The following is a 22,736-nucleotide window of genomic DNA, read 5'->3' as shown; positions in this document are numbered from 1 at the left end:
TGGCGGGCGGAGCCTGCTCGGCGGCCGGGCTGGTCACTGGGGGCCGGTTGTGACCCTCGGGTCTTTATGACTTGGGGGCTCCGAATACCGGGCGGGTCCGTGTAACCTCGACAGCCGGGCGCGGGGCGGGACTGCGGTTCCCCGGGCGGGGCCGGGGCGGCCACTGCTCTCCGCGGACACCATGGCCCGCGCGGTCCCACGCCCCGGCCCCCGCCCCGAACCCGGCCCCAGCCCCAGCCAGAGCGCTGCCGACTGCGGCCCGTCGCAGCCCGCGCCCCGCGCGCAACGCCGCCGCCGCCGGAGCCGCGCCCGCCGCCCCCAGCCGCCAGCGCGCCCGCGCAGCCCCACGCCCCGCGCCGGCCGCTTGCGCCCCCAGCGGCCCCGGCCCGTTGCTCCGGGCAACCGCGGGACGCAGGGCGGTGCGGCGAGGGGCAGAGGCGCAGCGCGCGCCTCGGGGCCGGTCCCGGGTGAGCACGGGTCCCACCTCCCCTCGGAACCGGCCTCTGCTCCCTGCGCATCCCAGACGGGACCCCGCCCCGCCCCGCCCCGCCCGCCGCGGGATTCTAGTCCACCCCCTTCGGAACTCCAGACCTTCACCCAACGCCAGACCTGCCCACTCCTCCACCCCTCCACCCCTGACCCGCCCTCCCACTCCCCTTGGGGCTCCAGGCTTGCCCACCTCCTTTCTGTCCTTGGAACCCGAGATCTCCTCCCTTTTGGAACCCCAGACCTGCCCCCCAATCCCAGACCTGACTCCCCAACCCCAGGCCTCCCGCCTACCCCAGACTTTCCACCCGCTCTCCCCCAACCCCAGACCTGCCCCACTCCCCTCCCACCCTAGACCTGCCCCCCATTCCAGATCTGCCCCGACCCCAGACCTGCCCTGACCTGGCTTCAGAACCCGGACGCAGCCCTGGCCCACCCTGGGATCCCCAGACCTGCCCCGCCCCACAGGGCAGCTCCCGCTTGTTCCATCACTGGTACCCCTCCCTGCAGGGGCCCCCGCGGCCAGAGGGAGGAAAGGCAAGCTGCCGGCGGCCGGAATGGAGCCGGGGGAGAGGAAGAAGCTCCCGTCTGCCTCGTCGGAAGGAGACCGGAGAGAAGAAAATAGTGAGTATTGTCCTCCGGGCCAGGTGGAGACCCAGCGTCAGGGCTGCCCCCTAGATGCCCTCGGTTTATCAAGCGGATGGGGTGGCCGAATCGGTCGGAGACGGCGGCTGGCCCGTCCAGGGTGCTCATGTGAAAATCAGGCAGAGGTCTATTCTTGGGTTCTCCATTCTCTCCTGTACTACCCTGTTTTAATTCTAGTAGCCATATAACAAGTCTTAATGGTTCCTAGTGTAAGTCTTCTGACTCTTCTTCAAGATTTGTTTAGGTTTTCTTGGACTTTTGCGTTGCCATATAAATGTTAGAATCGAATTGTTAATTTAACCCCCTCATCCCCTCCCCCCATCCTGCTGGGATTTTAATTTTTATTATAATCAATCTATAGATCAATTTGGGTGAGAATTAGCATCTTAGCAATATTGTCTTCCAACCCATGAACACTTAGTTCTTTAATTCTTGTCAGGAATGTTTGTAGCTTTCAGCGTGTTGCTATGCAAGACTTCTTTTGTTAGATTTACTCCTAGATATTTAATGTTTTTAATGCTGCTGTAGATGACATTTTTGAGTTTCATTTTCTGTGTTTCTAGTATATAGGAATACAATTGATTCTACTATGCCGACTTGGTATTTGGTGCCCTTGTTAAATACTCTTACTGATTCCAATGGCTCGTAGCTTCATTTAGATTTGTTACATACACAATCAGCACCTGCAAATCTTTTCAATCTTTATACCTTTTATTTCCTTTTCTTGCATAATTGCATTGGCTAGTACTCTCAGTGTAATGTTGAATAGAAGTGGTGCAGTGGACATCTTTATTTGTTCCCAAACTGAGGGAGAAAGTGCTCAATAGTTCACCATGAAGTATGATGTTGCTATAAGCTTTAAGGGAAACCCCTTTTGTTCCTGGTTTACTGAGAGTTTTAAATGAAGTTATTACATTTTATCACATGCTTTCTTCCACATCTATTGAGATGATAATATGTATTTTTTTCCTTTAGTCTATTAATGTGGTAGATTATATTGATGGATTTTCAAATATTAAGCCAATTTTGTATTCCTGGAATAAACCTAATCTGGTCATGTTGTGTTGTTTTGTGCGTCACCGGATTTGATTTACAAATGTTTTAAGATTTTATGTCTATTTTTATGAGTGAGATTGACCTGTATTGTTCCTTTCCTATGATGTCCTTGTTAGATTTTGATATTAAATGTACGGCCTCCTAAAAAGAGTTGAAAAGAGTTTCCTATTTCCTTATTCAATGAAAGAGTTTATATAGGTATTTTCTTCCCCTTAAATGTTTGGAAAGATTGATGTGTGAAGCCATCTAGACCTGGAGTTTTCATTGTGGGGAACCTTTTAATTGTGGGATTAATTTCTTTAACAGAAATAAGACTATCTGGATTTTCTGTTTCTTGTATGTCAGTTTTGATAAGCTATGTTTTTCAAGGAAAATGTTCATTTCATATGAACTGTCAAATTATTGGCGTGTGGATGTTCATAATATCTTATCATTTTAATATGTATAAAATCGATGATGTCTTTTTCATTCTTGATATTGGTAATTCATGTTTTCTCTTTATCTATTTAGAGGTTTATAAATTTAAAAAATTGTTTCAAAGATCCAACTTTTGGTTTTGTTAGTTTTCTTTAGTACACGTGTTTTTACTTAGTTGAATTCTGTTCTTGTCTTTATTATTTCCTGTCTTCTACTTCTTTTTGTTTGATTGTTGTTCTCTTTCTAGCCTCTTGGGATAGTGGCTTAGATAATGAATTTTCAATTAGTTTTCTTTTCTAATATATGCATTCAAATCTATAAATTTCCCTCTAGTCACTATGTTAGCTGCATTGTAATGCTTTGATATGTCATATTTTCATTATCATTCAATTCAAATAATTTTAAAATTTCCATTTGCTTTCTCCTTTGATCCATGTATTATTTTAAAAGTGTGCTGCTTAATTTTTTAGCAGTTAGAAGAATTTCTAGTTACCTCATTGTTATGAATTTCTAGTTTGATTCAACTGTTGTCAGAGATTTAATCTGTATCATTTCAATCCTTTGAAATTTGTTGACACTGTCTGTAGCCTAGCATGTGATCTGTGTTGGAAGATGTGTATGTGAAAAAAATGTGTGTCTCAAGTTGTGGGACATGGTGTCCACGCATGTCATTTAGGTCCAATTCGTTAATCCTAATGGTCAAATCTGCTACATTCTACTGATTCTTTGTTTTATCTTTAATTTACTGAGAGAAGCAGACTAAAATATCCCAATATGATTGAGAATTTTCTGTCTTTGTTTTTGTTGTTCTGTCAGCTCGTGTATTTCTATGCCTTGAAGCTCTATTATTATAGTCAACTTAAAAAGCAAATTCACCTGTTATTTTAGCCTCAAAATGAGTTTATTCCAGAATAGCTCAAAGAATTGCAATTCAGTATGCATACTATGGCAAACCACAGACAAATCCAGAGAACAAAGGAGGGAGCTGCTTTTATAGAGAAAAAAGGGGAGTAGGGTGGGGCTGTCCTAAAAGAAAGTCCATTGGGGAAAAGTAACAGTTCGGGGAGCAATGGCTTCTCATTGGCTGTGCTGTGGCGTTTCTCATTGGCTGTGCTGTGGCGCTTCTCATTGGCTGAGCTGTGGCGTTTCTCATTGGCTGAGCTGTGGCGCTTCTCATTGGCTGGGCTGTAGCGTTTCTCATTGGCTGGGCTGTGGCGTTTCTCATTGGCTGGGCTGTGGCGTTTCTCATTGGCTGAGCTGTGGCGTTTCTCATTGGCTGAGCTGTGGCGTTTCTCATTGGCTGGGCTGTGGCGTTTCTCATTGGCTGGGCTGTGGTGCTTCTCATTGGCTGGGCTGTTACCGGGCTGGGAGAAAAATCTCCCTTTGGTACCAGAGTGGTGTTACTTGGGGTGGAAGATGCAAGCGTCTGTCTTTTCGTGTTTGGAGTAACTGATGTGTGATGGGGCTGAGAGCTCCCCCTGCAGGCCTTCCCCATCCAGTTTAGTTAAGGTTTCTTTTATTTATTTCCACAGTATGCACACATTTGGAATTTTTTTTTGTTTTCCTGACAAACTCATCTTTTTAAAGTCTTTTTTTTGTAAGATTTTATTTTTCCTTTTTCTCCCCAAAGCCCCCCAGTACATAGTTGTATATTTTTAGTTATGAGTCCCTCTAGTTGTGGCACGTGGCACGCTGCCTCAGCATGGCTTGATGAGTGGTGCCCTGTCCCTGCTCAGGATCCAAACCAGCGAAACCCTGGGCTGCTGAAGTGGAGCGCACAAACTTAACCACTCGACCATGGGGCCGGCTTGAAACTCATCTTTTTAATATTACGGACTATCTCTCTTTTATCTTTAATAATGATTTTATTAAAATTTTATTAATATTTTCTAAAGAAATATTAGTATGTGTCTAGATACTTACTGTATATCTCTAAAAATGACGTTTATTACATAACCAAACTCTTTTTCACACTCAATAAAATGAACAGTAATTCCTTAATAAAACCCGATGCCCAAAATATGTTCATATTCCCCCAGTTTTCCCCCAAATAACTTTACTGTTGGTTTGTTCCAATCAGAATCTGATCAAGGGCCACACATTGCATTAGGTTGTCTCTTTTAATCTAGAATAACCAGTCCTCTTGACTGGGGTTTTTAAGACATAGACTCCTTGGTGCAGACAGCCTCTTGTTCTGTAGAGGGTCCCACCTTGGGGATTTGTCTCAGCACTGCATCATGGTGGCATTTAGCCTGTTCCTCTGTCCCTCTATGCACCTTGTGACCTGGAGGTGGGATGTAGAGCTCCATGGCTTCGGGTTAAGTCTTGCCAGGACTCCTTCAGAGGTGGGGCTCTCATCTAATTTTGCCCACAGTGTCTGTCCATCCCATCATCGGTGCCATGACTGGTCACTGGGACAGTGCTGGCCAGCCCTGTATTTCCCGTGGCCACTCTGAAGGGTGGTGCTTTGGCCCCTGGCACCTGTCTGAGTCCCCTGCTGTGGGAGGTTCCCTGGAGAATCCTTCTGAGATGGGATGAGATGCAGGAGGTTGCTTGGAGAATACTTCCGAGTCAGTGCTGGGGTCATGAAGAACCTGGGCCTGGCCAAGGGAGGTGGGAACTATGATGTGATCACAACCCTGCCCACGGCATGGCCACCACAGCTCCTGTGGTGCCCCACCCCCTCCCAGGCTCGGCAGCCTCCTGGCCCTTTGGTGTGGGCCGTCTCTCCCACATGAGGCACTGACTGGCTGCCCTCCTTTCCCACAGGGCTCTGTGGCCTCAGTGGAGTTCAGATCCTTCCGGAAGTTCTGCTTAAGTGCTTGTTTCTGCCATCAGTTACCCATTTCCAGGGAATGTGTTGGCATATCCGGCTTTTCCCACGGCCTTGGGTGAGATTTCTGTCTGTGAGGCTTTCTAACTTTTGAGAATCTTTCTGACATCTGGACTGTGTCCAGTCAGTCACCATCGTGGGCTCCCATGTCCCAGATCAGGAATCACAGTCCTGAGAGCTCTGGTCCCTCCAGTCGGGTGCAAGAGTGGGGTTTAGAAACCAAATCTGGGTGCTGGGGGGATCTCTGCCAGCCTGTTTATGTGCTTCCTAGCCCCCCCAAATTTTTTTTTTTTAAAGATTGGCACCTGAGCTAACAACTGTTGCCAATCTTTTTTTTAATCCCCCCCAAAACCTCCCAGTACATAGTTGTATATTCTAGTTGTGAGTGCCTCTGGTTGTGCTATATGGGATGCCGCCTCAGCATGGCCTGATGAGCGGTGCCATGTCCACACCCAGGATCTGAACCGCCGAAACACCTGGCTGCCGAAGCGGAGTGTGCGGACTTAACCACTCAGCCACAGGGCTGGCACCCCCCAAAAGTTTTCAGCCAGAATGGAAATTAAGGTTTATTAAGATATTTCTGTGTCTATTGGGGTAGGTTTTATGATTTTTGTTTCTTCTCTTCATGTGGTAACCCGAGGTCACCGGGATGTGGTGCCCTTTCTGTGTGTCGCCGGTGTACTTTGCTCATTATTTCTGTCTGATTTTGTCATCCGTGTTGAGTCCCATCGGGTTGTGATCTTACTTTCTTGTGAGGTGTTAGGAGCAGACACGCACTTTCTGCTCCCAGAATAAGTTGTACAGGATTAGATGCTGGTGGCATTCACCCATGAAGCCGTTAACTTGGAGTTTCCTGTACGGGAAGGAGTTAAAATTCAGATTTAGTTTCTGTATTATATATATCTTCTAGTTCTTCTTGCATCTGTTTTGGTAATGTGTATTTCTCCAGGAATTTTTCCGTTTCACGTAAATTTCTAATTTGTTGCCATAAAATTCATGATATCCTCTTAGATTTTAAATACATAAAGAGTTTCCCTGTCCTGTTAGTACTTTTTATGCCTTTTCTCTTTTTCACTTGTCGCTCTCACCAGTCATTCATTAATTTATCAGGCTGAAACCCTGGCTTGGTTGGTCCTTTTTATTGAATTTTTAATAATGTCACTAATGTCTCCTCTTTAATAATTTTCATGTAATTTCTTTGGGTTTAAATTTACTGTGTCCTTTCTCAGTCTTGAGATGGATGCTTAACTCACTGTTTGTGTGTGTGTGTGTGTGTGTGTGTGAGGAAGACTGGCCCTGAGTTAACGTCTGTGCCAATCTCCCTCTATTTTATGTGAGATGCTGCCACAGCATGGCTTGATGAGCAGTGCTAGGTCTGCGCCCGGGATCTGAACCTGCAAACCGCCGGCCGCTGAAGCAGAGCATCCAAACTTAACCACTACGCCTCTGGGCCAGCCCCTTAACTCACTGTTTTTAGCTTTTATTATTTTCTAGTATATGCAGCTAAAAGCCTCTTTGTAAACATGCTTAGCTGTGGCTCACAAGATTTAATAATTGGTATTTTTTGTTTGTTTGTTTGTTTTGCTGAGGAAGATTACTCCTGAGCTAACATCTGTGCCAGTCTTCCTCTACTTTGTATGTGGGTTGCGTCTACAGCATGGCTGATGAGTGGTATAGGTCCACGCCTGGGATCTGAACCCACGAACCCAGGGCCACCAAAGAGGAGTGTGCCAAACCCAACCACTACGCCACAGGCCAGCCCAGATAATTGGTTTTTAATTGTCATTTAGTTAAGAAATATGCAGTACTTTCCATCTTGGTTTCTTCTCCGGCACAAGCGTTGTTTAGAAGTATGTTTGGTAGTTTGTTCTGTTACTGATTCCTGATTCCTGACTTCACGGCTCTGTGATCGGGGACAAATCGGTGTGATTACAACCCCGTTTGAAATTTTCTGCGAGCGTCTCGGCAGTCAGTTTTACTGAATGTCCCTTGGGACCTGGGATTCCCGTGCCCAGCGGCTGAGGAGTGAGGTGGTCCGTGTGCTCGTGGCGTGCAGTTCTGACAGTCACGTTTGTATCTTTGTCCTCAGCGACCTGCGTCGCCAGTTCCTGAGAGCAGTCTCGTCACTTGGTGTGGCTGTGGCTCTGATTTGCTCTCCTGGTCGCTCTGCTGGCCCTGCTTTGTCTGTTTTGAGGCAATGCTGTTAGGCCATTTGTACCGTCCAGTCTCTGCTCTGGCTTCTGTCTCCAGAGGTAACCTCGTGGGCTCCAGAACTTCAATGACGTGGGTCACTCAGTGCGCGCTCCCTGTGCCTGGCTCCGTCGGACGTCTGCACGGTGAGCGTTTCCTCCAGTCTGTGGCCCATCTCTTCTTCTCATAGTAGACGCAGCGTTTTGATTTTGATGAGTCGATCCACCCACTTTAGCCTGTGTGGTCAGTCCTCGTGTGCGGTCTTGGGACTTTCCTGACCCGAGGTTGTAGAGTCCTCGTGTGTTTAGCTTTCGCATTAGGCCTGTGGTCCGCTTCACATTAACTGTGTGTCTTCTCAGGTGGGGTTGTCATTCGCTTTCCCTGTGTGGACACGTAGCTGTCATGGCACCACCCGCCTTGAATTGGTTTGGTGCTTTAGTCTCAATCCGTTGGCCCTGTGGACATGGGATAACCGGAGCCCACGGGGTGGAGGGGCTGCAGGAGGAGCAGGTGGTAGGTAGATGGGGGTCTGCTGCCAGCCTGCCCCACCTGCAGGGCTCCTTGGACATCCGGAGACCGTGGGTCCAGGAGGTGTGGGGAGGTTGGGTGGTCTGGGCAGAATACGTAGATTCCAGGGCATCGGCGCGGTGGAATTAAAAGCCACCAGACAGGATGAGATGGCCCAGGAAGTGGTCATGGAAGGCGAAGCAGGGAGCTCTGAGGTCCAGGCCTGGGCTCCTCCGCGGTTAGGGCGTGAGGAGAGAGAAGCGGCTGCAGTGAGGAGGGGTGAGCAGGAGCCCGGGGGGGGAGGGTCTGCTGGCTGCACGTCCACTGCTGCCAGAGGCCAGGAGCCAGGGGAGTGGCTGCAGGAGTGGTCTGCGCCTGTATACAGCCTTAGCACGAGCCACGTCTGTGGTGGACCCAGCAGGTGGGGGTGTGGAGGGTGCCAAGTCGAGGGAGGAGGGTTTTCACTTTTATTTTTTAGGGTGGATGCTACAATGCCTGGTGTATGCTGATGGGAGACTGGTGGCCAGGGTCAGAGAAAGGAACTGAGCAGGGGCTGGTGGCGGGGAGGCTGGCCCAGGTGGAAGCAGATGGGGTCATGGTGTGGCAGCATAGCGGGTGGGGACCCCAGCAAGGAACGAGGGTGCCCCAAGGCCAGAGCTGCCGGAGCGCGGGCGGGGGGCACAGAAAGGGTGAGGCCAGGGGCTTGCAGGCTGGGGAGGGTGTTGAAGAGGTGCAGGAGGAGGGTCTGGGGGCGAGCGGAGGCCGGAGGAGGGCGGGGAGGAGGGCTGGCTGCACCGGCTGCTCCCAGCTGTGGGCCTGGGTCAGCCCCCAGGTCTGCTCAGAACAGAGCAGGTGACAGGTGTGTGGCAGGTGGCGGGGAGGAGGGCTGCACCAGCTGCTCCCGGCTGTGGGCCTGGGTCAGCCCCAGGTCTGCTCAGGACAGAGCAGGTGACAGGTGTGTGGGCAGGTGGGCGGTGGCGGGGGATGGTGAAAAGTTGATGGGACCCTTGTGATTAGGCCTGGGGTCTCCCCATCCGAATGTCGCTGTTTAGAGCACTCCTGGGTCTCTTTCCTGTGCCTTGATGTTTGTTTCTCTTTTGCAGAGTTAAAACGAGGAATTTCCCTTGACTCGACTTCTTCCCCCAAGTTAGACAGATACAAAATAGCAAAACAATTAACGGAAAAAGCAATCAAGGTAAATGCTCTCCCGGACTCCGTAGGGAGGGGTACTTTTTAACAATGAAAATTTATTTTGGAATTTGTAGAGTGAATCTGTTGCCTCTGACACTCCTCGGCCGAGGTGCCTGGCTGTGGACACCTTCGCTCCTGCCCTGGGCCTGGGCCTGGCCCCAGTGGAGGCTCAGGCCAGACTTACTTTCTATTTTAGCTGTACTTTTGAAATAGGTAGTACTTTCAAAATTGGAAAAGTGCAGACACGTGAACGGTGAAAATCTCTCCCCCAGCCATGAGGTGGGTGTGTGGCCCCAGGGTGATGCACATCCCAGACGAGGTCTGGGACAGACTCAGTGACTCACAGAACCCCTTGTATCAGTTCCTCACGCCCCAGGCCCCTTGGGTGACACAGTGGGGACAGATGTCGCCTGTGTGTGCAGACGGGGTTTGCACCTCAGGAGAGGAGCTGGGAAGTTATGACCCTCGGGGCTCACTTGGGGCAGCTGGCACAGTCACCCCTCCTCAGGGATGGGTATGAACACTGGGGTCTGGGGGAAATAAGGAAGGTGCTTGTATTTGTTAAATGGGAGCAGATGGCTCCACGTCTGCTGCCCTGAGAATACGAAGAGCCTTTTCTGGGGAGGAGGCTGCATTCTCGTATCTTTATCATGCTTGGCTGCTCAGAAGCCCAGGCCCGTGTGGGAGCACTAAGAGGTCCAACAGATATTAGTGCATGAGAACGTGCTCATTCCCTTCACTTTCTTCTGAAGCACAATACACACACACAAGGTCCACCAATCCCCATGCAGAACTCGGCTGTGCCGGCCAGATGCACCTGCAGAGAGAAGCACAGCGCATGCAGATGATGTGGTCGGTCATGACAGGAACACTCCATCATCTCAGAGTTGCTTCTGGCCCTTAGTCATTCCCCTCCCCCACCCCAAATCCCGGTGCTTTTTAAGCTTCCTATCACTGTCCTTTCTGGGATTTCATGTAAATAGAACTATACCAGCTCATTAATTTTCAGATTTTCTTCTGAAACCTTAAAACATGTAAACATTTAGGGCTACTAGCGTCCCTCTGAATACTGCTTTAGCTGCATTTCACAAGCTTTCATTTCAAATATTTTTGTTGAGATGTGGTTCAAGGTATTTTCTAATTCATGTCATTATTTTTCGTTGATCATGTGTTACTTAAAAGCATAGTTCTTTTTTCTTTTTGAGGAAGATCAGCCCTGAGCTAACATCTGCTGCCAATCCTCTTCTTTTTGCTGAGGAAGACTGGCGCTGAGCTAACATCCATGCCCATCTTCCTCTACTTTATATGTGGGACGCCTACCACAGCATGGCTGAACCGGTGAGCCCCAGGCTGCTGAAGCGGAACATGTGCACTTAACTGCTGCACCACCAGGCCGGCCCCAAAAGCATAGTCCTTAATTTCTATACCTGTGGATTTTTGTCTAGTTTTTTTGTTATTTATTGCTAGCCTGATTGCATTGTGGTTGAAAATGTAACCTGTATGATGTTATTCCACTGAAATGTGTACAGACTTGCTTTCCACGTCGCATTTTGTTAATTTATATAAAAGTAGATGTAGATGCCCTATTCCTGGTCATCAAGGTAGAGTTTGTTTTTTGAGTGGTTCAAATCTTCTAGTCTTATTGAATTTTTGTCTGTGTGTTCTGTCCTTCACTGAGAGAAACATGTCAAAATATCCTGTTAAAACTGTGGATTTGTCTACTTTGTAGTTCTGTCAATTTTTGCTTTATATAATTTATTGTCCTCTTAGTGTATCTTTCTGGTGAATTGAACCTTTTGTAAAAATTATGCAATGATTTTTTTTACTTCAGTGATATCTATTTTTCCTAAAGGCTGTTTTGTCCCCATTTAGACTCTTTTATTTCCTCCCCATCTGCAGGCATGTGCTTTTGGTTTTCTCTTGTCAACAGCATAGAGTTAGGTTGAAAAAACTCTGATCTGTACACTTCCCCTTTTGCTGAAGCATTTGTGTCTGTGTCTATAATTAACCTACTGGCGTTCACAGACATTCCTGAGTGTGCCCTCTCATTTCAGTCACTCGGTTTGTCCTATCTGCTCTGTTTTCCTCTCCTGCCTCCTGTTGACCGATTACTTTTTTAAATTCCATTTTCCCCCTCTCTTAAATGTTAGAAGTCTTATACTCTTTTTATTCTTTTTATAGTTCCCTTAGGAACTGTTTTCTGCTAACTTATTGAAATTAATCAATTTTTCTGAAGTTGTTCAACTCGACTACAATTAAGCAGAGTCTTGGGGATGGCCAGATGGCTTTGCAGGAGCTGCCCCTGCTATGAATCAGGCTCGTTCACATCCCTCTTGTCCCTGTGCGTGGCCCTGTTGGGTGTCAAGGGCAGGCTTTGGACCAATTTTCCAAGTAGGAGGAGGCTCAGGGAGGTCCTCTTCCCTGCCAGGTCTTGCCTGGGTGCTGGAACTTGGACTCACAGCTTCCAGCCACAGGCACCAGCATCTTGACGTGTTTCCAGATTCTTGATGTGGGCACGCCCTCCCATTGGGACCTGTGAGCTATCAATGCTGTGTAACAAATCACCTTGAACTTGGCTGCCTAAGCACACCCATTGATTATCTCAGTTTCTGTGGGTCAGGAGTCCAGGCACAGCCCTGCCAGGTCCCCTGCTCAGGGTCTCTCAAGGCTGGAATGAAGTGTTGGCTGGGCTGGGGTCTCATCCAGAGGCTCGACTGGGGAATGGTCCGCTTCCAAGCTCCCTCAGCTTGGTGGTAGAATTGATGGTAGAATTGTGGCTGTAGGATTTGCAGCACCTTGCTTCTTCAAAGCCAGCGGTGGGGAGAGAGTCTCTGCTGCTCTGAATCTTTAACCTCAGGGAAGCCCTGGACCCTCTTTTGAGGGGCTCACCTGATTTGGTCACACCCACCCAGGATATCTGTGTGCAAGGCTGCACAAGGAAGCAGACACACACACCACAGAGTGGGCCCTGCCCAGTGGCTGCCCCAGCCCTGCACACCATCTCTGTGTGTTCTGGGAGCATGATGTGGGTGTCCTCCTGCTGGTGCAGTCCATTCTGCTTTGAAAACCCCTCTTACAGAGAAAGAATTAGCTTGTCTTTCAATTCTTTAATTCAAAACATGCTCTTTAATTTGAGGAAAAGAAGATTTTCTCCATCTACGGACACTACCCAGTGATCCGGGCCATCCTGCGGAGGAAGGGCTGGGTGGAGAAGAAGTTCCACTTTCTGCCCAAGGTCACTCTGAACGTGGGAGATGACAGTGCAGGGACAACGGGTAAGGTGTTTAAGGCCATTGTCTTCTATTGTCAGACGCTTGCCTGTTTCTGTCACGAGGACCCAGCTGCGAGTTGTCACTGCCCGGGAGGGATGCTGGGATGGTCCTGCAGGTCCTGTGCCTTAGGCCTCCCCCAGCATGTGTTGGGGTCTCCCTTGGGGGGCAGAAGACCCTATTGCCTGCCCCAGAGGTCACCCTCCCAGCCTCCCTGACCCTGGGTGTCCACATCCTGGGCAAGCACTCTCAAACCCTGGTACTCGTCACTCCTTGGTGTCCCCACTCTCCACACCCTGATGGTCCCTTTTCTGACCTCAGCTTCCCACGGGTCACTCCTCAGCCTCCTGCAGTGCAACTGCACCCTGGCCCCTTGTCTTGTCCTCCCAGACCCACTGCCCGTGGCCTGGCCTCCTGCTCTGCACCAAGTGTCTGTCCTCTTGGCCCTGGAGTATGCACGGGGCCAGCTCCCACATGGTCCTTGAGACCCACAGCAACCCCCATGGTCCTGCATCCCTGTGCCTCTCCACATGCTCACCCCCTGGCCATCTTCACACCCCACACCCAGGGTCCCTCATCCCTGGCATAGCACCTGGCAGATGGGTGGATGTGACCTGAGCCTGACTTGGCCCTGCTCCATCTCAGGACCCACAGAGGCACCTGAAGACAAGGTTGCTCAGAAACCAGCCAGTGCTGTGCTGGCCTTGGCAGTGGCAGGGGCCATCATGGTGAGTGTGCCTGTGCCTGGGCTTTTGAGCTGGGAGGCCTGATGTCCCTCCTGCGTGTTGTGTTTGCAGAAAATAAACGTGCCGAAGGCAAAGAAAATGAAAACATGGCTTTGGAGAAAACAGACGACATCCATGATGTGATGGTAGGTCCCCACTTGTGAGCTCCCCCAGGGGCCCGTGGCTGAGCCGCGACCTCACTGCACTTCTTCTCAGGGTTCCCTGCCTCAGTGCCCGCAGCCCTGTCCTGGGGGAGGGCTGAGAAAGCCAGAGGCATGCCAGCCTCCCGAGCTGGGCTGGGGAGTAGGACAGCCCTGGCAACAGGCTGCAGGACATACTGTGCATGTGTGTGTGTCCCTGTGTCCACCCCGTGTGTAAGATGACAAGCTGTGTCTGTAGCTCTGTGGAGGTTCTGTGGGGGGATCGGAACAGCCCAAGGCCCTCGAAGAGCAGCCAGGAGAGTGAGCCCACCCTCTGCGTGGTTGCGGTGGTGACGGCCGCACGTCCCAACTGCGCAGGGAAGAGAGCACAGACGGGAGAGTGAGCCCACCCTCTGTGAGGCTGCGGTGGTGAAGGCCGCACGCTCCGACTGTGCGGGGAAGAGAGCCCAGACGGGACCAGCTCCTGTGACCTTGACGTCAGCTGAGGGGCAGATCAGCTGGCAGAGGTGGACTTGCCAGAGATGTGCTGAGACAGGAGGCGTCCACACAGGGCAGAGGTGGGCCCTCCTCGTGACACACGCAGGTGACACCGTGAAGCCTCCAGAAGATGGCACCGGGTCACTTGTGATTTAACGGGAGGGAGGAAATTTAGAACAAGACCAAAAAGCATTCACCGTGGAGAAAATCTGACACATTCCACTACGTTAAAAATAAGAGTGCCTGTTCCTCAAAGGACACCATTAAGGAAGTGGAAAGAGAGCCCGCCCTGCTGGTCTAGTGGTGGAGACCTGGCGCTCTCACCGCCTCGGCCGGGGACTGTCTCCGGTCGTGGAACAACACCACCATCCGTCAGTCATCATAGTGTGGCGGCGGCTCATGCAGAGAACTAAACTAACAAGCAGATGCACAGCCATGCACAAAACCTTCAAAGAAAAAGGCAGAAAGACAAGCCAGAGTAGGGGAGGTATTTGCAGTGTTCATAATCTAAAAGATCTAATATCCAGACTATGAAGGCACTCACACATCAGTAACAAATGACAGTCAAATAGAAAAACAGGCAAAACCTGAACAGGCTGATGCTCACGTTATTTTAAGCGCCTGAAGTTGATTTGTTTCTATAAAAGTTGGTGCATGTGACACTGGGCAGCGCCGCATGCAGGGAGGTGGGAGGGAGTGTGGGGGGCCGGGGCCAGGCAGCCATCCCTGGGGGCAGGCAGGCAGCAGCTCTGTCCCGATGCTGTTTCTCATCCGCGGTGCCTGGGCAGCCAACTGCTGCTCTTCGTACTCCCATCTAAGAGAGCTCATCACACACTTTAACAAGCGAGACACATGGGACAGCGGCAACACGCTACAGATGTCACGCTCAGAGTTGGAAGAAAGGAAGGCTGGGCCGCACACAGTGAGCCGCGAGGACGAGCCTCAGGAGGTGCCCTGGCCATTGGGGCCCAGCTCCCTCGTGGGGGGAGCCCAGTCCTGCATGAGCTGGGGGTCCACGTGGCAGGACACAGGTGTGTCCACGCACGCCAGTCTGCAGAGAATGAACCTGTAGGGTCTCCAAGGTCTTGGATCAGGGGTCATCTCTGGGGGGTAGAATTTTGGAGAATGTTTTCCTTTCCTTGTTTCTCTTTGGTTAGAATTTTGACCAAACATGTTCCATTGTTTGTAAACACAATCACCAAAGACACCCCAGTCTAGCTTCAGCCTTGCTCCGAGGCCCCTACGTTCTGGTGGGCCTTGCCCCCCTGCTCTGAAGGAGGAGCCCGTCTCCCGGGGGTCCAGGTCATGAAGCAACGCATCCACTTTGTGTCCACACATGGTGTATTCCTGAGCTGGACGGAGGCACCCACGGGGCAGGCATGTCGGACCCCACTCGCAGCCCCACATCCGGTGCTTGCTTCCTGAGAGCAGAGACCCTGTGCGGTCACAGCTGCTCCCACGCCCAGGACACATAGGCCCTCGAGGGAGATGCGTTGGGCGCAGTGCAGACCGCAGGTCCACAGTTAGAATCTGCGTATCATTTAAAATCTGGTTCCTTCAATCTTAGTTAAAACTTAACCGTCAAAGGATACGAACCTCGAATGCTGGGTATAGATAAAGGTGTTTTCTTGCCAGTCCAGGTTGGTAAAGAATGAAATGCCGTACTTCCTCTGGACCATCAAAAGGGACGTCATTGACTATCACAGCTTGAACGGTGACCAGATGCTGAATCACTACTGGAAGACGGGCTCCTTTACCACCAAGGTGAGTGGGAGGGCTTGGAGAGGCTGGCGGGAGCAGGTGCGGCAGCCCCTCACCTCCTGAAAGCCAGCACCCTGTGGCTGGGAGAGTCACACGTGGACTGGTCACCTCGGGGCTCCTCCCCAGGACTTGAGCCTCCTCCTGGCCCAGCCAGAGGCCGTGGCCACTACCCAGCATCAGTGCCCAGAGTCGCTCAGCACCTGCACCACCCACTGCCCCCTGGAGCCCCATGTGCCTCTCGCTGCATCCCCAGGTGGCTCTGAGGACAGAAGTACCCTCTCTGGGCACACAGGCCAAGTGGGGCGGCCACCACAACCTGACCAGGCTCTGGCCGGGGAGGGCTCCAGGTCCCAGGGGGCAGGCCACCCTTGGCTGCACTGGGCCTTCCAGCTGCAGGGGCTTTGCTGAGAGCCGTTGACATAGCATCCACCACACCGAGCGCTTGCCACTCACACCTCCTTTTGGCCGCACAGCCCCTCCTGGAGGCGGCCATCCCCGTCTACCCGGAGGGCTGGGGTTCAGGGGTGTGTCTAGCTCAGGATGGTGGGGCCTGTGTGCACTGGCTTAGGAGAGGTTGGAGAGAGCTACTTCCCTGGCAACAGGGGCCATCCCCTCAAGAGGCACAGCTGACGGGGGGTCAGGGCCGGGGCTTGCAGCTGCCCCAGGGCTCCCTGTGGGGGTCTGGCCTCCACACATCCTCACCAGGCTTGGGCTACTGGCATCCTTCCAAGTGTGGTTGGTACCTGTGGGCGGCCCAGTCAGGCCAGGCTCCCCACAAAGCCCCCGTGTGGAATGGTCACCCGTGTACCCGGCGGCCAGCAGGTGCTTTCTTTCCCCTGCTCTTGGTCCTTTTGTTCCAGTTGGGGCGATGAGCTGGACCCTGGGGTCCAGGACTCCCCACCAGGCCTCTTTAACAACTCATATCACGTCCATGGGGCCAGAGTGGTGGGCACAGCCATGCTGTAGACCCTCCTGCTTGCTCTCGCCTCTCCTGGGCCCGAGCCCAGCACCATTTGGGACCTGGAGGTGAACACAAAGCCTACCACGCTGGGCACCCTCAGACAGTCCCCCGCACCCCTTTGGGCCTGCTGCACCCGCCACTGACCAGAGGATGAGCCAGGGCCCTGGCCTGCAGGTCGGGTCGTCTGGCTGCTCGGACCAGCTGGCCAGGGGCAGGAGGGTCTGGGAGGCTGGGGAGGGGCTCACTCCAGGAGGGGAGCCCGCTGGAGCTGGTGCCGCCCGGCCAGGCCTGCGGGCGTTCAGGCTGGTCTGAGATGGACCAGCTGGCCTGTGGGGCCTGATGTGCCACTGTCTCTGGAGATCGGGCTATGCTTGAACATGCGGAGCCTGCCGTGGTACGCCCAGGCCAACCCTGACTCCTTCTTCCCACGCTGTTACGGCCTCTGCACCGAGAGTGAGAAGCAAGAATTCCTGGGTAAGTGGCTGGAGGCTGGCAGAGCCCACCTGGGGCTGGGAACGTGGGCAGCACCTTCTCTGGTCCACCTTCTGCAGAGGCGGCTGCAGGAGCCTTGGGAAGGGGGCTGGGATGGCTGCAGCCACAGGGCTGGGGACTTGGGGGCGGGTGATGGTGGAGGGTCTGGTCCCATCCTAAGACCTGGGGGCTCAGCTCTGTTTCACATGCTGAGGGCTAGTCCAGAAACTTCCATGGCCAGCATCTGCGGGAGGGGAGGCACTGGAACTTACAGAGGCTGCGGAGCCAGGTGTCAGCAGCTCCGTTCTGATGGGGCGTCTGGGAGAGGCTGGCATGGGGATGGTGCTGACATATACCATCTGGGCCACACTCTGGACCACAGGCTCTGAACGAGGGACAGAGGGGGGATTGCGGAGTCCACCTGCCGAGAGGCTGAAGGGCAGGGCAGGTGGGGAGGTGTCTGTTAGGGGGTGACCGTGTTCCTGAGCACCTGATCTGGGGGCTGTAAAGATGTGGTGTCTGCCCAGGACCCTGCCCCATGCCCTGACCCCACCACGGGGCTCGCAGGAGCACACAGTATAGGCAGGAGGAGGTGGTCCATGGGGGCTGGTGTGAGAAGTGCAAAGGACGAAAGGGCTCACAGAGGGGTCACCAGACAGAGACCCAGAGGAGAGGAACCCTGGGGACCAGGCAGGGAGCAGACAGGCCAGCCCGGCAAGGGCAGTGTGCCTGCGCGTCCACAGGGCAGAGAGACTAGGGGTTGGGGGCCTAGCTCAGGGGCATCTGTTCTGATGGAGGGAAGAGGCTGGGGTGAGGGGCCAGTGAGGGGAGCTCAGGTTCTGGGTTTCCGGGGTGACAGCAACTGCTGGGTAGGCCAGTGTTGGGTGTGGTGGCCCGAACTTGGAGGAGGAAGGAGCAGGTTTGGGTGAGAAGGTACAGGCAGCTCCTGCAGAGCCCCAGGAGGGCATGCTCAGCCTGGACCTGGGGTGGGGAGAGGCCTCATGGCATGGGCTCCATCACAGAGGTGCTGGCCACCTCCCCTGGCACACGACGAGTGGTCAGAGCCCAGCCGGGCCCCAAGCCCAGGTCTGCAGGACCTACAGCTGCCTCTGTGCTGGGTGGGCACAGGCACACTCCCGGCCATCCGCAGAGAGGGGAGGTCCAGAGAGGCTCTCGTGAGGGGGAGGGTCTTGGTGCTGTCAGCAGGGGAGCTTCTAGAAGGTTCCCTGTGGTGCAGGGCTGAGGACACAGGAGCAGGGAGAGGTGGTATGGGTGCCCATGGACTGTGGCCCTGGGGGGCAGAAGAGGGGCAGGGAAGGGTGTCTGAGTCCTGCCTCTGGGCCTGTTGCCAGGGTGGGTGAGCAGCCAAGGTGGATGTCTTGGATGTAATTGGACTCACATCTGCAGAGGAGTGGGAGGCAGAAAGGCGGGGTTGTAGGTGGAGTCTGGGGGCAGAGGTGGGCAGCTGGAGGAGTCCTGGCCCCTCAGAGGGCTGTGAGGCCCCTGCAGCCTGTGGGATGCCTGGGCTGAGAATGGCTGGCGGTGGCCAAGGTCCGAGGTCCCCAGTGCAGGCAGAGGGGCTGAGGCCTTGGTGTCCTTTCAGACGACTTCCGGCGCACAGTGGCCTCCAGCATCCTCAAGTGGGTAGTCAGCCACCAGACCTGCGACAGGAGCAAACCCAAGAGCAGGAGGGAGGAGTCCGGTGACAGTGACCCCAGCAACAGGAAAGGTGTGTGGGGGCCAAGGCTGCGCCGCTTTGGGAGAACAGTGACAGGAGGGGCAGGGGGCAGCATGTCTAGGATGGAACCCTGTCCCCACCCCGTCTCTTCCAAAGAATCCCACGGAAGAGGACGCCGGGGAACCAGCTCCTGCACGGTGTAGTTTAGGCCTACAAAACCACAGAAGTTTTTCTCATGGTTGTTGTTCCCTTTAATAGAGCAGTTTTAGATTCACAGCAAAATTGAGTGGAAGGTACAGGAATTTCCCGTATACCCCCTCCCCCTACTGCATCCCCTGCTATCAACATCTCCACTAGCTTGGGACATTTGTTACAACTGATAAACCTACACTGACACGTCATTATCATGCAGAACCATAGTTTACATTAGGGGTCACTCTTGGTTTTGTACATTCTGTGGGTTTGGTCAAATGTATAATGACACGTGTCCACATTTATGATATCATACAGAGTAGTTTCACTGCCCTAAAAGTCCTCTCTGCTCCCCCATTCATCCCTCCCCCCACCCCTAGGCAACCATGGATCCTTCTACTGTCTCCATAGTTTTGCCTTTTCCAGAATGTCACATAGTTGGAATCATACAGCATATAGCCTTTTCAGACTGGCTTCTTTCACTTAGTAATGTATATTCAAGATCCCTCCATGTTTTTTCATGGCTTAATAGATCATTTTTTTTAGCTCTGAATAATATTCCATTGTCCAAATGAACTACAGTTTATTTATCCATTCTCCTACTAAATGATGTCTTGCTTGCTTCAAGTTTTAGCAATTGTGAATAGAGCTGCTATAAACATCCATATGCAGGTTTTTGTGTGGAATTAAGTTTCAACTCTTTGGGGTAAATACCAAGGACTCTGATTGCTGGATCATACGGTGAGAGAATGTTTAGTTCAGTAAGAAACCATCAAACTGCCTTCCAAAGTGGCTGCACCATTTTGCATTCCCACCAGCAATGAGAGAGTTCCTGTTGCTCCACATCTTTGCCAGCATTTGGTGTTGTCAGCGTTCCAGATTTTGGCCATTCTAATAGATGTGTAATAGCATCTCATTGTTGTTTTTATTTGCATTTCCCTGACGACATATGATGTGGAGCATGTTTTAATATACTTATTTGCCATCTGAATATCTTCTTTGATGAGGTGTCTGTTCAGATCCCTGCTCAATTTTTAATTGGGTTAATTGTTTTCTTATTGTTCAATTTTAAGAATTCTTTGTATAATCTGGATAACAGTGTTTTTTCAGATGTGTCTTTTGCAAATGTTTTCTCCAAGTCTATGGCTTGTCTTCTCATTCTCTTGACAATGTCTTTTACAGAATAGAAGTCCAGCTTTATTCCACTGGAGTCCAGCTTATCCATTATTTCTTTCATGGATTGTGCCTTTGGTGTTGTCTAAAAAGTCATTGCCATACTCAAATTCATCTTGTTTTTCTCCTATGTTATCTTCTAGGCATGTTATAGTTTTGTGTTTCACACTTAGGTCTATGATCAATTTTTGAGTTCATCTTTGTGAAGGGTGTAAGGTCTGTGTTGAGATTCATGTTTTTGTGTGTGAATATTCAGTTGTTTCAGCCCCATTTGTTGAGGCTGAACATACATTTTCCCACTGTATTGCCTTTCCTTCTTTTTCAAAGATCAGTTGACCATATTTATGTGGGTCTATTTCTGGACTCTCTAGTCTGTTCCATTGATCTATTTGTCTATTCTTTCACCAATACCACACTATCTTAATTATTGTGGATTTATAGTAAGTCTTGAAGCCAGATAGTGTCAATCTCCAATTTCGTTCTTTTCCTTCAATATTGTATTAACTATACTGAATCTTTTACCTCTCCGTATAAACTTTAGAATCTGCTTGCCAATGTCCATAAAATAAATTGCTGGATTTTTTATTGGGATTGCATTGAATCTATAGGTCAAATTGGGAAGAACTGACGTCTTGACAGTGAGTCATGAACATGGAATATCTATCCATTTATTTAGTTCTGCTTTGATTTCATTCATCAGAGTTTGTAGTTTTCCTCATATAGATCTTGTACATATTTGTTAGATTTATTTGTGTATTTATTTCATTTTGGGGGAGCTAATATAAACGGTATTACATTTTTTATTTTAAATTCCACTTATTCATTGCTTGTATATAGGAAAGCCGTTGACTATATCACTTACTAGTCCCAGGAGGGTTTTTTTGTCAATTCTTTCAGATTTTCTACATAGATAATCATGTCATCCTTGACAGTTTTACTTCTTCCTTCCCAATTTGTATACCTTTTCTTGTCTTGTCTTATTGCATTAGTGGGACTTCCCGTATGATGTTGAAAAGCAGTGGTGAGAGGGGACGTCTTTGCCTTGCTCCTGATCTTAGTGGGAAAACTTCTAGTTTCTCACCATTAAGTATAATGTTAGCTGTAGGTTTTTGGTAGATATTCTTTATCAAGTTGAGGCAGGTCCCCTCTATTCCTAGTTTGCTGGGATTTTTTATTGTGAATAGGTGTTAATTTTGTCAAATGCTTTTTCTGCATCTATTGATATGATCATGTGATTTTTGTTCTTTAGCTTATTGATGTGACCTGTTACATTAATTGATTCTTGAATGTTGAACCAGCCTTGTATACCTGAGGTAAATCCTACTTGGTCATAGTTTATACATTGTTGCATTCAATTTGCAAATATTTTGTTGAGGATTTTGCATTTATGTTCATGAGAGATTTTGGTCCCGTGTAATGTCTTTTTCTGGATTTCATATAAGGTAATGCTGGTTTCATGGAATAAGTTAGACAGTATTCCCTCTGCTCCTATCTTCTGAAAGAGATTGTAGAGAATTGGTATCATTTCTCCCTAAGTGTTTGGTAGAATTCACCATCTGAGCCTGGTGCTTTCTGTTTTGGGAGGTTATTAATTGTTGATTCAATTTCTTTAATAGCTAGAACTATTCAAGGTCATTTACTATCACTAGTAAGTGAAATGGGCCTATTCAGATTGTCTGTTTCTTCTTGTGTGAGTTTTGACAGCTTGTGTCTTAGGAAATTGGTCCATTTCACCTAGGTTATCAAATTTGTGGGCATAAAGTTGTTCACAATATTCCTTTGTTATCCCTTTAATGTCCATGAGATCTGTTGTGATGTCTCCTTTTTCATTTATGATATTAATAATTTGTGTCCTCTATCTCTTCTTCTTAGTTACCCTGGCTAGAGTAGTTACTGATTTTATTGATCTTTTCAAACAATCAGCTCCAGGTTTCATTGATTTTTTTCTATTAATTTTCTGTTTTCATTGTCACTGGGTTTCTGCTATAATTTTTATTATTTTTTTCTGCTGCTTACTTTGGATTTGATTTTCTCTTCTTTTTCTAATTTCCTAAAGTGGAAGCTTAGATAATTGATTTTAGATCTTTCTTCTTTTCTAATATATGCATTCAATTCTATAAATTCCCCTCTAAGCACTGCTTTCATTAAATCCCACAATTTTGATAAGTTATATTTTCATTTTCATTCAGTTCAAAGTATTTAAAATTTTTTCTTGAGTTTTCTTCTTTGAGCCATATGTTATTTAGATGTGTATTGTTTAATCTCCAAGTATTTGGGGATTTTCCAGCTATCTTTCTCTTGCGATTTGTAGTATAATTCCACTGTGGTCTGAGAGCATGTATTGTATGATTTCTACTCTTTTAAATTTGTTAAAGTGTGTTCTTTGGCCCAGAATGGGGCATATCTTGGTAAATGTTCCACTCGAGCTTGAGGAGAATGTGCATCCTGCTTTTGTGGATGAAGTAGTCTGTAGATTTCCCTTGTATCCAGTTGATTGTGTTGTTGAGTTCAGTGATGTTCTTACTGATTTTCTGCCTGCTGGA

At 50.0% G+C, this 22,736-nt stretch overlaps 1 protein-coding gene across 7 annotated transcripts in view; it reads left to right on the top strand.

The window, feature by feature from the left end:
• Positions 1-309: 309 nt before the first annotated feature.
• TTLL8 (tubulin tyrosine ligase like 8) overlaps positions 310-22,736 on the top strand; it is a 76,664-nt gene continuing 54,237 nt past the window's right edge. For 3 of the 7 annotated variants that reach the window (XM_070254308.1, XM_070254306.1, XM_070254305.1), the window contains exons 1-7: positions 7,533-7,773; positions 9,238-9,329; positions 12,462-12,600; positions 13,392-13,465; positions 15,593-15,721; positions 17,039-17,153; positions 18,754-18,879. In XM_070254308.1, coding sequence (XP_070110409.1) covers positions 7,635-7,773; positions 9,238-9,329; positions 12,462-12,600; positions 13,392-13,465; positions 15,593-15,721; positions 17,039-17,153; positions 18,754-18,879 — 814 coding nt within the window. In that variant the 5' untranslated portion in view covers positions 7,533-7,634. Of the gene's footprint in view, positions 468-996; positions 1,111-7,532; positions 7,774-9,237; positions 9,330-12,461; positions 12,601-13,391; positions 13,466-15,592; positions 15,722-17,038; positions 17,154-18,753; positions 18,880-22,736 lie in introns of those variants that run through there. The other 4 variants (XM_070254311.1, XM_070254310.1, XM_023631751.2 and 1 more) reach the window with 3 other exon arrangements.

The sequence above is a fragment of the Equus caballus genome, chromosome 28 (assembly GCF_041296265.1).
Source record: "Equus caballus isolate H_3958 breed thoroughbred chromosome 28, TB-T2T, whole genome shotgun sequence".
NCBI classification, from domain to species: Eukaryota; Metazoa; Chordata; class Mammalia; order Perissodactyla; family Equidae; genus Equus; species Equus caballus.
Note: the sequence above shows the minus strand (reverse complement) of the source record. Positions and strands in the feature narration are given on the sequence as shown.